The sequence below is a fragment of the Amphibalanus amphitrite genome, unplaced genomic scaffold (genome assembly GCF_019059575.1).
Source record: "Amphibalanus amphitrite isolate SeventyFive unplaced genomic scaffold, NRLGWU_Aamphi_draft 002492F_arrow, whole genome shotgun sequence".
Lineage (NCBI taxonomy): Eukaryota > Metazoa > Arthropoda > Thecostraca > Balanomorpha > Balanidae > Amphibalanus > Amphibalanus amphitrite.
In genome coordinates, this window is record NW_024883922.1 from 20,959 (window position 1) to 33,114 (window position 12,156).

Consider the following 12,156-nt stretch of genomic DNA (forward strand, 5'->3'; position numbering starts at 1 on the left):
GGTATTGCAGGGACCATCGATGCAATAGGCCACGTCTTTCGCTTCACAAATGCCTCTTTTACTCATTGCTATGTCTGCTGTGCACGGTGTCGGGTGTCAGACTAAAACACCGAATGATCCCGGTGATCCCGGAAAATTATCCCTGATTATCCGGATGTTGAACGCACGCTTTATCTCATGCGGGCTGCTCCCTCGGAGCGGCATCGCTGCTCCCAAGGGGCACACCCGTAGCCAGGTGCAGTGAGTACTTGGGGGGGGGGGGGGAGGGGCTGGTCGGCCAGTCCTACAGGACGGTCTCAGCCCCGGTGACTCACTAGGGCGTCTGCCCAGACCAATGTCTCCCCACAATTCCTATCATCCTTCCGGCTCTGAAATGGTTTCGTCAGGCCAAAATGACCTAAAAAAAAAAACACGAAAAACCGACATGACCATTGCGTATATTATCTACCACACATGTCTCTGCCGTATCTTTATTCTTTGACCCTCATCTGTTTCTGCGTTCACAGTTGACCAAACGGTTCACGATACACACGATACACGATTGAGTCACAAAACAACTGACAGTTGTTCTTCAGGCGGCCCGGCCAGCAAACAAAAAATTCCTGACAATCGCCGACGAGACGGTATGAGTGACTGACGGATAGATAGATGAATGAGCGATGGATGCTCGAACTGACCGAGCTCGAGCTCGTGGCACTCTATCACACTCGCCCTCGCACGCAAATAGTGTTTCACGACACCGTACTGTTTCGAGACACATTGTTCGAGCTAGCATTGATGACCGACAGCCAACACCTCCGTGGCGTACTGTGTTCTCACATCCTAGGCTGAGTATCCACTTCCTAAGTTGCGTCCCCACACCCCAAGCTGCGCCCGCCACATCAGCTAGGCGCCGCACATATTCTAGGCTGAGTACCCACACCCTGGGCCCCCTCCCCCGATCTCTACGCCGCCGGCCCGACCAGCGCGGTGGCGATCCGATGCAGAGCGGGGTTTCGGGCGGCGGTGACGGTCCCCCGCTGCAGGGCGGTGCGGTAGGCCTTCAGAACTGCGGCGTCTGTCTCCACCGAGCTCAGGTATAGCTCCAGCGGTATCAGCATCTGGGAAAACGGGCACGGTACTAACGTCAGCATCATCTATCGAGCCCGCGGTGACGCGGCTGGAGGGAATACACAACACAACAACAACAACAGCCTAGACCAATTACTCTATAAATACTGCTGATTTGCTCATCAGCTGGTGAATGTACTAATTCAAACACTGAAAAAGCAGAAGATACAAAAGCAGAAATTTAACCCGCGCCCTGATGGGGTCTGCCGAGCAACGCGGTCTGATGGGGGGGGGGGGGGGGCATTTTGGCCCCCCCCTAAGATCTCGAGAACCACGCAACATAGCGACAAGCGGTAAACGGCGTTGGATAGCCCCAACAGGGAACTACCTTGTGACCAAAGTTCATTGACCTCGGTCAAACCGATGACGTCACAGGTCAGGTCAAAGGTCGAATTTTCACCGTTTACAGGCATTTCAAGAAATGCGTTGTAAAATCGAGTAAAATGCATTTCATTGAAAATCATTGATGGGGAAATGTTCTTCAAACACATATTTTGCTATTCGAGGTCACTGATGCCAGGTCAGGTCACAGAGGTCAGGTCACTGGGGGGGGTCACAATATGAAAGTGTCGTGTGATACATGTTTTATGGTCCATTTTACATGTCAAATGCGATTATGTGGGTCAGACAGACTTTTGGGCCAGCTTAGGTCACGTTTTGGTCAAGGTCAGGCCTTGGTCAGGTCAAATTAGGTCAAATTTCAAAGTTGATGTATTTGCATAAAATGGGTATCGATTCGATGCAGCTCGTCACGGGGAGTTCAATGGTGGTCTTCGTTTTGCGCTACGAGGTCTAGAATTGCTAAAAATTGAGTTCAAAAAATTGACGTCATCAATTTTTAACAGTTTTTTTTTTCGCTATAACTTGGCCAAGAAAAGAGGTATCGATCTAAAATTTGGTATGTATATCGAAGAGCGCAGGGACTATCACATATATTCCGGTTTTTTCGAAATTCGATTTTTTTTTTGGAAATTTGAGTTTTTTCTAAAAAAAATCATTTTTTATTTTTGGGGGTCAAAATCTCAAAATTTCGAAAATCCGAGAGGCAGTTTTGTAGCGCCGTCTTTTCTCTACACAACCACATAAAGAACTTTAAAATTTCTTGGTAACTGTAGAATTGGTGAGCGTTTCAAGATGTCATGTTTTTTGCTCATTTTTACTCGAACATGACCTCAGTTTGACCTCAATAACTCCTGACCTGAGTTGACCTGTGACTTGAAATTTTGTGTGAAGGTGTCAAATTGATGCCCGGTAAGGTACCCAAAATTTGGCGGCGCGCAGCGCCGCCGTTTTCTCGCTATTTAAGAAAAACCACAAGGGGGGGGGGGGCCAAAATGGCCCCCCCCCCATCATGGCGCGGGTTAAAATTAAACGTCTGTCAGCTGATGGAAATATTGTTCTATCGCATTCCAAAGAATAAAATATAAACTAATTAAGCACAAAATCAACGACAATCATAAAAAGCCTCAACCAAATGCACAATTTATTGGATAGGTACACGATTTGTCGACATTGAGACGATTTGAATAGCCCCCCCCCCCCACTCCTCATGCCAATGAATTCCCTTGTAAATGCATGACCCGGCAAGCCCTGCCCCAGATTACTTTATTAAAAGCCCTGCCTCCCCTCCCGTTCCCCAGTCCCCACGGACCTGTTCGGGCCGGGTGGTGATGGCCCTCAGCGCGAGCGGCCGCTCGATCCACAGGGCACGCCGCAGCTCCGCCGGCTGCCGGGGCAGCAGCGGCACCAGGATGACGGCGCCAAACAGCGCGTCTCCGTACGATACGCCCTCGAACTGGTCCAGCAGCTGGGTGTACCTGTAGACACGCGCCCGGCACAGAGGGCAGGGAGGTTATCAAGGTCGCCAGGTTACCAGGGGTGACCGGGGCACATGGGCCAACAGGAACATTGAGTGCATAAAAGTCACTGGGGTTCAAAAGGTGACGGGTTACACAAATTATAAATCTCGGACACAGTTTAAAAACAATATTTATGGACGAAGGTCATCATGGTCACAGGGCTCACGGAGGCAGGGATATCAGGAACACAATCAAAGTTACATACAATTGTGTTCAGTCTGAAGAGTCACGAAATTCATGGACATACAGATTACAGAGGTAGACGGAGAGCAGCATAACAGTTGAATGGTGGAAGGAGTTCAAAACAAAGCGAGGCATACATAATCATTTGTAAAATCAATTAAAAAAAAACGCAGTTATACCGAGCGTGCCAGAAACAGTCTGGAAATACGTGGATTTTTAATACCTGACGGTGTTGAGTACAGCACACTCATGCGTTATTTAGTTAAAGACTAGCTGTTTCCTACAACTTGCCCACGCCTGATGACTACAAGGCCAGAGGTATTACAAAACAAAGGTATTCCCGCACTCCGCAGTTAGAATCGATCCGCCCGATCGCCCGGACCGCTATATGTAACTCACAGGTCTCCGAAGCTGGCCAGGCCCGGGACGTCGGCTGTGAGGTCCAGCTGGTCAGGATCCTCCAGCACGTGCTGTAGAACCTGACGTAAGCCCCGCTGCACGGCTGGGTCCAGGAACAGGTCATCGCCTGGGGGCACGGCGCGGGGTCAGACTGCGCACGTGGGAGATGAGTGATCCAGATACCAGTGCAATTAAAAGCAGACTGTTATAATAGCACGCTATCGAAACCAAGACCGATATACCTGACATAAAAAGAACGAAATTCCAACTGTAAAAATATTGTCACGCAATGACCGATATAAAACACAAACTCCAAAAAAGCAACTGCTTCACTTTTTCAGTACAACGGAAAACCACCCAATAATTGTTCAAAACCCATGAGGCCATTCGTATCATTCAATTCTAATTTCTAACGTCACCTCCGTCCCACCGTTCTCCGTACCTGCCAGGAACACGCAGCAGACTCGCGCAAAGTGCGCCGTCACGGACAGGGCGTCCACGAGGCGCCGGTGGCGGCTGAAGAGCACCGCCAGCAGCTGGAGACACCGGTCGGCCACGCGGGCCGGCTCCACGCCATACAGCTCTGCCCTGGGGTCCTCCGGCGGCGGCGGAGGCAGGGTGCCGGACGGACCCGAGGAACCCGCGGCGGGGGGAGCCTCCTCGCCGCTGCTGGGGAGGGGAGGTACGGATGGTCTTGGTTTGTCATTGAAAGCAACGCTGAACCCTCCCAAGTATCGTAGGTACCTAATCAATAACCATAGCTTGCACGACTGCTGCTGATAGCAATGAATATTGTAACAATCGACAGGTGATATGCGCAGTAGAGCCGTGTTGCAATCAGCAATCGATCACTCGATAACACTGCTGATTATAGACATATTAGACATTCAATGTTATCTTATCATTAAGTCTAGGACTTGCGATTCGCCTAAGGAATGTGATTAGATTCTCAAAATACGCAGAATCAATGCTTTGCGTTCAAACACTACTAAAGTGTGTAAAATTAGCCTGTATTTTCCCATCTCACTTTTAAGATACGCAGTAGGATACCACAAAGCGTTCTGTTGGCAGCACATTGCGTCGCAAAAACAAAACCCACTTCAATGACCGGTCTACGGTTGGCTGCGCAGCGCCGTCGTGCCGCAATATCGGTGGTTTCGCAATAGCATGGTTACAAGGCGGAACGTTGCAAACGCCGAAGCACCTGAGAAGGCATTGGCCGCAAGTAGAAATGAAATTTTGTATGGAAGACTGTCCACTAGTCATGGCGACCTAGGTCACGGAACAGAGGAGAAAAGCTATGACCCCGACGTGATTTGAACACGCAACCTTCTGATCTGGAGTCAGACGCGCTACCGTTGCGCCACGGAGTCAGATGTAAGAAACTGTCATATTGAACGATGAAATCTATCCTGTCCGCTGTAGTGCTAGCAACCCGAAACTCAGCATAACGCTCCAAAATAAGACATTATCATTAAAGTTAGGGTGCCTTGATGACCCTGACTACCACTCACCCCTGTGGATTGTTCCTCTCGTAGAGGCGCACCAGCGGCGCGTACCACCAATCGGCGGGCAGCAGGGTGGCGCCACTGTCGCGCGTCGCCAGCGCCGCCACGCGGCCGGCCAGCGAATCAGCACGGTCCCGGGAGGCGGCGGCCGCGGCCGGACGGAGCAGGCAGCGCTCGTAGAGGCTGTATGAGGATACCAGCTGGGCCAGGGTAGACTCAGAGACCGCAGGCACCGGCCTGTCACCCGGCTCCCTACGGAGAGCACAGGGGTTACCAGGTTAGACGGAATGCAGCGGATGACGGCTGCTATAAAGAGCGTAAAAAAGTGGCCAAACAATTAACAGCCCGAACAGCAAATAGAGCAGACCCTTTCAGGCTAGATCAATGTCACACTAGCCCTGGCCACCTTCGCATGGCCCAACAACATGTTATGAACGCCTTCATTAGAACTTCTAAAGAACCACAAACAATTGCCTATTGTAGCTCCACTTAAGCGTTCAATTTAGTTAATTACTTGCTCTCACTATTCTTTGTCATAGCCTCTAAGTCATAAACCCACAGTCTGCGGTCTCTATCATCAAACCCTGCCCCTCTGATCCACCCGCGCGCCTCACATGAGCAGCGCCCGGTTGAAGACGACGTGACGCATCAGTTCGGCGCACAGATGTTCGTCTCCAGTCTGCAAGCACGGCAGCAGGCGCAGACCCACGGTGTGGCACCGGGACGGGTTTGGAGACCCCTGGAAACGGCAGCGGGTTTGGTGACCACTGAGACAGACCCACGGTGTGGCACCGGGACGGGTTTGGAGACCCCTGAAACGGAGCGGGTTTGGTGATCACAGAACAGAGTTACACTGGAACGGGTTGGGAGACCCCTGGAACGGAGCGGGATTGATAACCACTGAGAACAGAGTGACAACGCAGCGCGGGTTTGGAGACCCCTGAAGTGAAGTGGGTTTGATCAAGATTCCTTTACTACTCAGGTTGGTTCACTAGGGAAATAAAGGCGCCGTGATGACGTAATCAGAGGAAATCCTTCACATTCAAATGAATGGGTCATTTGAATTGCTGATTTTGGCTCGATATAGTCCTACTTTTTTAGTTTCAGTCCCATTTATCGTAATGAGGCGAATTCATTGTTACATTGGTACATCTTTTGATGACATATAAGCCTTGATTTTTTCTCCAGCTTGCCCGAAAGGTGATGAAATTTGCATGCATGCCTATGGGTGAAGGGAGATTCTGCCGCCGTGGTGACGTCACGGTAAAGGGATTCTGGAGCTCGTGAACGGGGGCTGGGTTTGATCCAAGATTACTTTACTACTCGGTTTGATGATCTTGGGTTTGATGATCACTGGTATCGACCAGTATGAAATTAACGCAGCTTTGGTGAAACCCGAAACAAATACACAGCGTGTCATCATGAGCCATGACATGCCGTACGATCACGGCCCGTGATCGTACCAAGCCTAGAAATCGCCCCCATGGTTCTTGATACGATATCCGTCTAGTATCTATCCCTATCCCCTTTCCTTTCCCTTCCCTTCCCCCCCCCCCTCTCTCTCTCTCTCTCTCTCTCTCTCTCTCTCTCTCTCTCTCCCTCCCTCCCTCTCTCTCCCATCCGTACCGTCAGGGCGGCCTGCAGCAGCAGCAGCTCGGTCACCAGATGCACCTCGTGCCTGGTAAACCAGTCTCCTGACAGACTGAGACGGCCAGACCCCGCCAGGGAGCTCAGGTATGAGCTGACGGGAGCGCTGGAGACCAGTGGAAGACAGAGCTGGCGGAAAACGGAAATAGCGCGGTCAGTGGAGAAGGCACAGAGTGAACTACTGGGGAACATCTGGGGACTGGGGAACATGCTAGCAGTCACGGGCTAACGGTTGTGGGTAAGAAGTGGCGAAATCAGAAGCGACTTCGCCACTGATCGTAGCTGGTACATCCGACTTATCGCCGTTTCGATGCATGTTTTCATTCCGTTATGCCTATGCTAGTGTTCCACGAAGTCAGCCAGCTTACTGAGCTCGCAATCGCAACATCAGTGTTTGGTGAACGGTTCTTTGGTTCCTGAGCTGAACAATTTCCGAAAGTATCAAAATTTCGGATCATTAGTCAGTAGTCACACTAGCCTTGTCTCTATTCCACTGACCTTATCGGTCAGACCGGGATGGAGCCTGCCCACGGCCCTAATTAGCTGCAGCAGTGCAGTCAGCAGCGGGACGGGCGAGCCCGCCCGCAGCACTGGCGCCACCTGACCGGTCTCCCAGCTGACGGCGCCGAGCGACGGGAGACTCGCCGGGTCCCGCGACCGGCCGCTCGACTCGTCGCTCAGCAAACTTGAAAACTCCCTGCGAGAAATGGCGTGACGTAAGCACAAAGGGATTGTGGATTACACTGCGCTGAGCTACACAACGTTTTGAAGCGCGAGTCCTCAACCGGCCGTGTGGCCTAATGGATAAGGCGCCTGACTTCGGATCAGGAGATTGCAGGTTCGAGTCCTGTCACGGTCAGAACTTTTCACCCCGCACGACAAATATGGCGCAGTATTATTGACAAATGAAATCCAGAGCTAACAAGGTATGTGAAGATATCTATTCCATAATTTTTCAGTGCAACTATTCTGCGCCCACCTAAGTTTCTCCAGCTGCCTTAGGCAGGCCTGTGACGTCACAAATGGTGCGAGTGTGACGTCAGCGAGGGTCTGTAGCCGCCCAATCCTGGCTGCCGTGTCGTCCAGACCCAGCCGGGCCCAGCGCTCGTGGAAGGCCGCCAGGAACTGGCAGCATGCGCCCAACATCTGGACGGCGTTATCCTGGGGGACGGGGAGGGAGGGGTTGGCGTCATTCTGAGGGACAGGGAGAGAGGGTTAGCATCGTGACACTCGATGACACTCTACGACACTCGATGACACTCGACTCAGTGACATTCTGTGACATTCAACGACACTCAATGACTCTACGACTCTTCAAGACACTCTGCGACATTCGACGGCACTGTTGAACACAGAAACACTACCGCCAAAAAATATGAAATATGCGGCAGAACGAGATCACGGTTAACCGAAAACACACTGCGGCGGTGTTTCATGGGCGCTGCTAGCTCTCTGCCAGCACAAGTGTCAAACTCGGTTTCGGAACGTCAACAAACTCGGACGCTCCGACATTGAGTGACTTGACCACAAACTATGACGCCAGCTCGCGAAATGCGCTGGCAGCGTGGCAGCAGCGTCCTAGCAGCGGCCGTGAAACACCGCCCCGCACGTCACGTCCGCCCTTACCGTGAGTGAGTCGGCGCGGGCCGCCTCAGTCAGCCATTTCCTAGTGCACTGTTCTACCGGGTCCAGCAGGCCGGCCACGTGACCCCAGCGCAGCGCCCCCGGAGACGTCAGGTCAACCCTGCCAGAGGTCAGGGGTTAGATCAGAGGCGAGACTATATGGTGGAGGCTAAACATTGAACAATAAAAGCTACATCTTGGCACCGGCGTCTAAATAAATAGGGCTATTTCGTAGATTAATAAGCCGTTCTTTCGTCCTAAGCCATTATACAATATACATGTTTCAAAAAAGCATGACTGGACATTTGATGCTGTTGAGAAGTTACTCTTTCGGTTAGTGCAGAGTCGTAGACCTAGCCGGTGCGACTAAGCAGCTCAGTCTAAGATATTGTGTACCCTAGCCCATCATACTTAGCAGCTCTGTCTCTATCTGTCTCTAAAACGACTGCTAGGTGTTCACCCACCCAGTCTTGTTGAGCAGCTCGGTCTGGTGGTTGCTGAAGGCCGCGCAGACGGCGGTACGACAGAGCACCAGGATCCAGGTGGCCAGGTCGTGGTTGAACCGCTGCGACTCCTGGTGGTCGTTCACAGAGACAGAGGCCAGACAAAAGTGCAGCTGCCGCACCAACAGCGGGAAAAACTCACTGTCGGAGACACACAGAGGCGGGAGGACTGTTACGTTCAGACAGGCGGGCGGCTGAAAATCGACATCTAAGGGCTTAGAGGAGGCGTCAAGATGTAGTTAGACGAAAGCAGGCCCGGAGTACAACATAAAAAGTGAAAAAATCATGTTTACAAGGCAACCGCACCTCCCGGGCCGCACGGCTGATGCCGCGCGGGCTACAATTGAGTAAAATACCTATTATACAACAATTCGAGAATGTCAGGAGAAAGCTCACACGAAATAAAAGTTCACCAGGCCACAACGTGAAATAGGGTAGCCACTGCGTCTAAGCTAACAACAGCGAAATAATATTGCACAAACACCTGTAACTGCCGCACTCACATGAAGTTGGTGTCTGCCAGGTTGTAGCTGAGCAGCACTGCCCACAGCCGGTAGGACTCGATGGCCAAGGTGAGGACCTCCTGAGTCGGCATACCCGACTCACTGTGAATAGAACAGCAATGAGAAAGGACGCACACAAACAACGGTGCTAGGGAAACAAATGAAGCGTAATAACAATTTGGCGCCGAGGACGTAAAATGCCGTGGCGAGGCAGCTTAATAGCGCAGCAATGCTTTGTGAGCATGAATATTGAGGGAAAGTGATCTGTAGACAGCATGAAAACACTTTTGTCAGTTCAAAGATAGTATCAATCGGAAAATACAGTACAACGAATTATGTGTCGATTGTGCATGAATAGCGATTGAAGTTCAGGCAGCTTTCTCCCAACTCGTTTCATTCCACGAACTACCGACTCATTTACCGTCCTCGCTCTCTCACCCGGGGTTGATAGCCACATAGCTGAGGAGCGCCTCCATGACGCGCGGTCGGAGCCGCACCAGCCGGCCGGCCAGCTGACCGCTCTGACTGCTGAGGACCCGCAGCAGTTTTAGGGCGTGGTGGAGGGGCACGCCGTACACCGTGCTGAGACGCTCCACCGGCTCCGAGCCCTCTGAGCGCGGGGAGAGGGACGGTTAACACAGAGGGTAGTGTGCACAGTAACAGGGCTTCAGTTCAGATGGGCATTGATTGCTTGCATTTCGATCTCATCGAAATGCAAGCAACCAATGCATTTCGATTGGTGAGCAACCAATTTTCATCCTTGGTGAAAAAATGACCGTGAAATTTGAGCTGCATGCGATAAAATGGAAATGGCTCATTAACATTGGCCAATACGGCGACAGGAATTTGAATGAGACCATCTTATTTTTAGATCCATTCCGTCATAAAGTGAACTAAACGAGAGTGAGTAGAGATGAGGCATCCATATGCATGAACTCAGTTGAGACCCGCAGCCAACGCAAGACTCAATATCCGACGGTATTAGCTGAGAGTTGCCCCCCCCCCCCCGTCACACACCCACTTCGCCTCCCGTCACCGACTAGTGAAGCAGTGCCATATACGAATAGAAACCTCGTCCGGCGTCCCTTATCCATCCGGTCCAGCCCATCACCCAGCGGAATGGTCTCACAGACTGTCAGACTCCCGGGACTCCGCCTCCCCCAGCCCCCGCCGTCACCCACCGAGCGGCGCAGTGCCACAGACGGGTAGAAACCTCGCCCTTTATCCATCCAGTCTACCCCGTCACTCACTCAGTGCCGCGGAAACACAGACTATTAACTAGACCCTCGGCCCACCGGGCACCCAGAGTGATCCGCCAAAGCACCCACCGAGTGGAGCGGTACCACAGACGGGCAGGAAGGCGGTCACCACCGTGTCCAGCAGGCGGGGACACGACGCCACCTCTGCCGCCAGCTGCAGCGAGTGACGGCAGCAGCGGGTCAGCAGACGCAGCGCGGAGACCACCGCGGACGGGGGCGGACGCGCCACCTCCAGTAGGTACCTGGAGCGAGGAGAGGAGTCAGACCACGGCGGCTCAGCCAAGCAGTGGCGATTTGGGATGCATTGGGCGGCAATAGGTTAGTTTACCTCGTTTTTGTAATACTACGCGTTTTCATTTTACCCGACCGTACCCTACCCCACCAAACTTTGCCCTTATTTGACTATAACGAAATCCGCGTCTATCGTAACGAAATTGTTTTGCCCAAAGCACGAAGCACATTGCAAATTTAACTTCAACCAGGAGCAAGGGTGAAGTTCCCGTTCCAATCACACATTCCAGACACACTTCCTTGTCCCTCACCTGACCCGCGGCAGTGCGTCCACGCGCACCAGAGCGCGCACTGCGTCCAGTCGGGTGACGGCGTCGTCCTTCAGCCCGGCCTCCTCAGACCTGTAGCGCTGTGCCGTGTCTGGCTCCGTGTCCAGGGTAGTGGGTAGCGATGGCTGCTCCAGGCCGCGGCTCCAGCCCAGAGTACGGTCCAGGCACACCTGGCGGCGGGGCGCGGAGGGACGGTCACAGGATAGGTGGGATAGGGCTTTTGTATGGGTGGGTGTCCCGGCATTAGGATTTTCGTTCAATGATTTACGGATGTTCACGAGCTAAACTTTTCGCTCCTAATGCACGATTTTATTCTTTGTAACACTGTCACGTACTAACCTAATTCTAACAAAATGTCGTAATAAGGGCGCAAAATAACCCTGCCGTCGATGCGCCCTGAAAACCTCAACAAAGAGTAATTATAGTCAAACCATCGCAGCACAGCGTCATAACATATCGCAAGCCTCAACATCTAATAAACACGGCAGCCGGCTTACAGTAACGGATATCCAAGGAAAATTGTAAAGCTTCACACAGCTACCAAAGCGTCCAGCCAAACACCAAGAGCCTCCTACCCTCCCCCCCCCCAACACCCTTCATTCGTTATCACGACCTTCATAGTTCCACATTCACCCCCTCCACCCCTCCCTCCCCCTCCCCTCCCCCACCACGGACTGACCTCATCGGGTCTACAGTCGAGTAGCGCCTCCATGGCGGTCAGCGCAGCGTCAGCACCGGCTCAGCAGGATCGTCCAGAGCGAACCGCAGCAGAAGGGCAGGCCCGCGTCCAGCAGGCGGCCGAGCAGTGGCGGGTCGAGCACGGCGTCATATACGCCGGACTTTGTCTGAGGGAGAGGGAGAGAGTCAGGGAGGGGAGAGGGAGAGGGAGAGGGAGAGGAGAGGAGAGGGAGGGAGAGGGAGAGGGAGAGGAGAGGGGAGAGGGAGAGGTAGATGGAGATGGAGAGGGAGAGGGAGAGAGAGGGCGGAGAGGGAGAGGGAGAG

General features: G+C 52.6%; 1 protein-coding gene and 2 non-coding genes across 4 annotated transcripts; 1 reads left to right on the forward strand and 2 right to left on the reverse strand.

Moving 5' to 3' along the window:
• Window positions 1-421: 421 nt before the first annotated feature.
• Window positions 422-12,001, reverse strand: LOC122377060 (RNA polymerase II-associated protein 1-like). 2 transcript variants are annotated; one of them, XM_043357025.1, is made up of 16 exons: window positions 11,834-12,001; window positions 11,137-11,324; window positions 10,664-10,836; window positions 9,774-9,945; window positions 9,336-9,437; window positions 8,794-8,973; window positions 8,333-8,450; window positions 7,686-7,867; window positions 7,205-7,403; window positions 6,686-6,835; window positions 5,674-5,798; window positions 5,066-5,311; window positions 3,994-4,217; window positions 3,552-3,678; window positions 2,762-2,927; window positions 422-1,100 (listed from the first exon to the last, which is right to left on the reverse strand). In XM_043357025.1, the coding sequence occupies exons 1-16, from the start codon at window positions 11,864-11,866 to the stop codon at window positions 945-947; spliced, it is 2,541 nt and encodes an 846-aa protein (XP_043212960.1). In that variant the 5' UTR covers window positions 11,867-12,001; the 3' UTR covers window positions 422-944. The 2 variants fall into 2 exon arrangements, with proteins under 2 accessions (XP_043212960.1, XP_043212959.1); XM_043357024.1 differs by having other exon boundaries at window positions 3,994-4,220.
• Window positions 4,853-4,924, reverse strand: Trnaw-cca. The gene has a single exon. It is a non-coding gene; the product is annotated as a tRNA-Trp (tRNA).
• Trnar-ucg lies at window positions 7,493-7,565 on the forward strand. Its single transcript has one exon. It is a non-coding gene; the product is annotated as a tRNA-Arg (tRNA).
• Window positions 12,002-12,156: the final 155 nt, after the last annotated feature.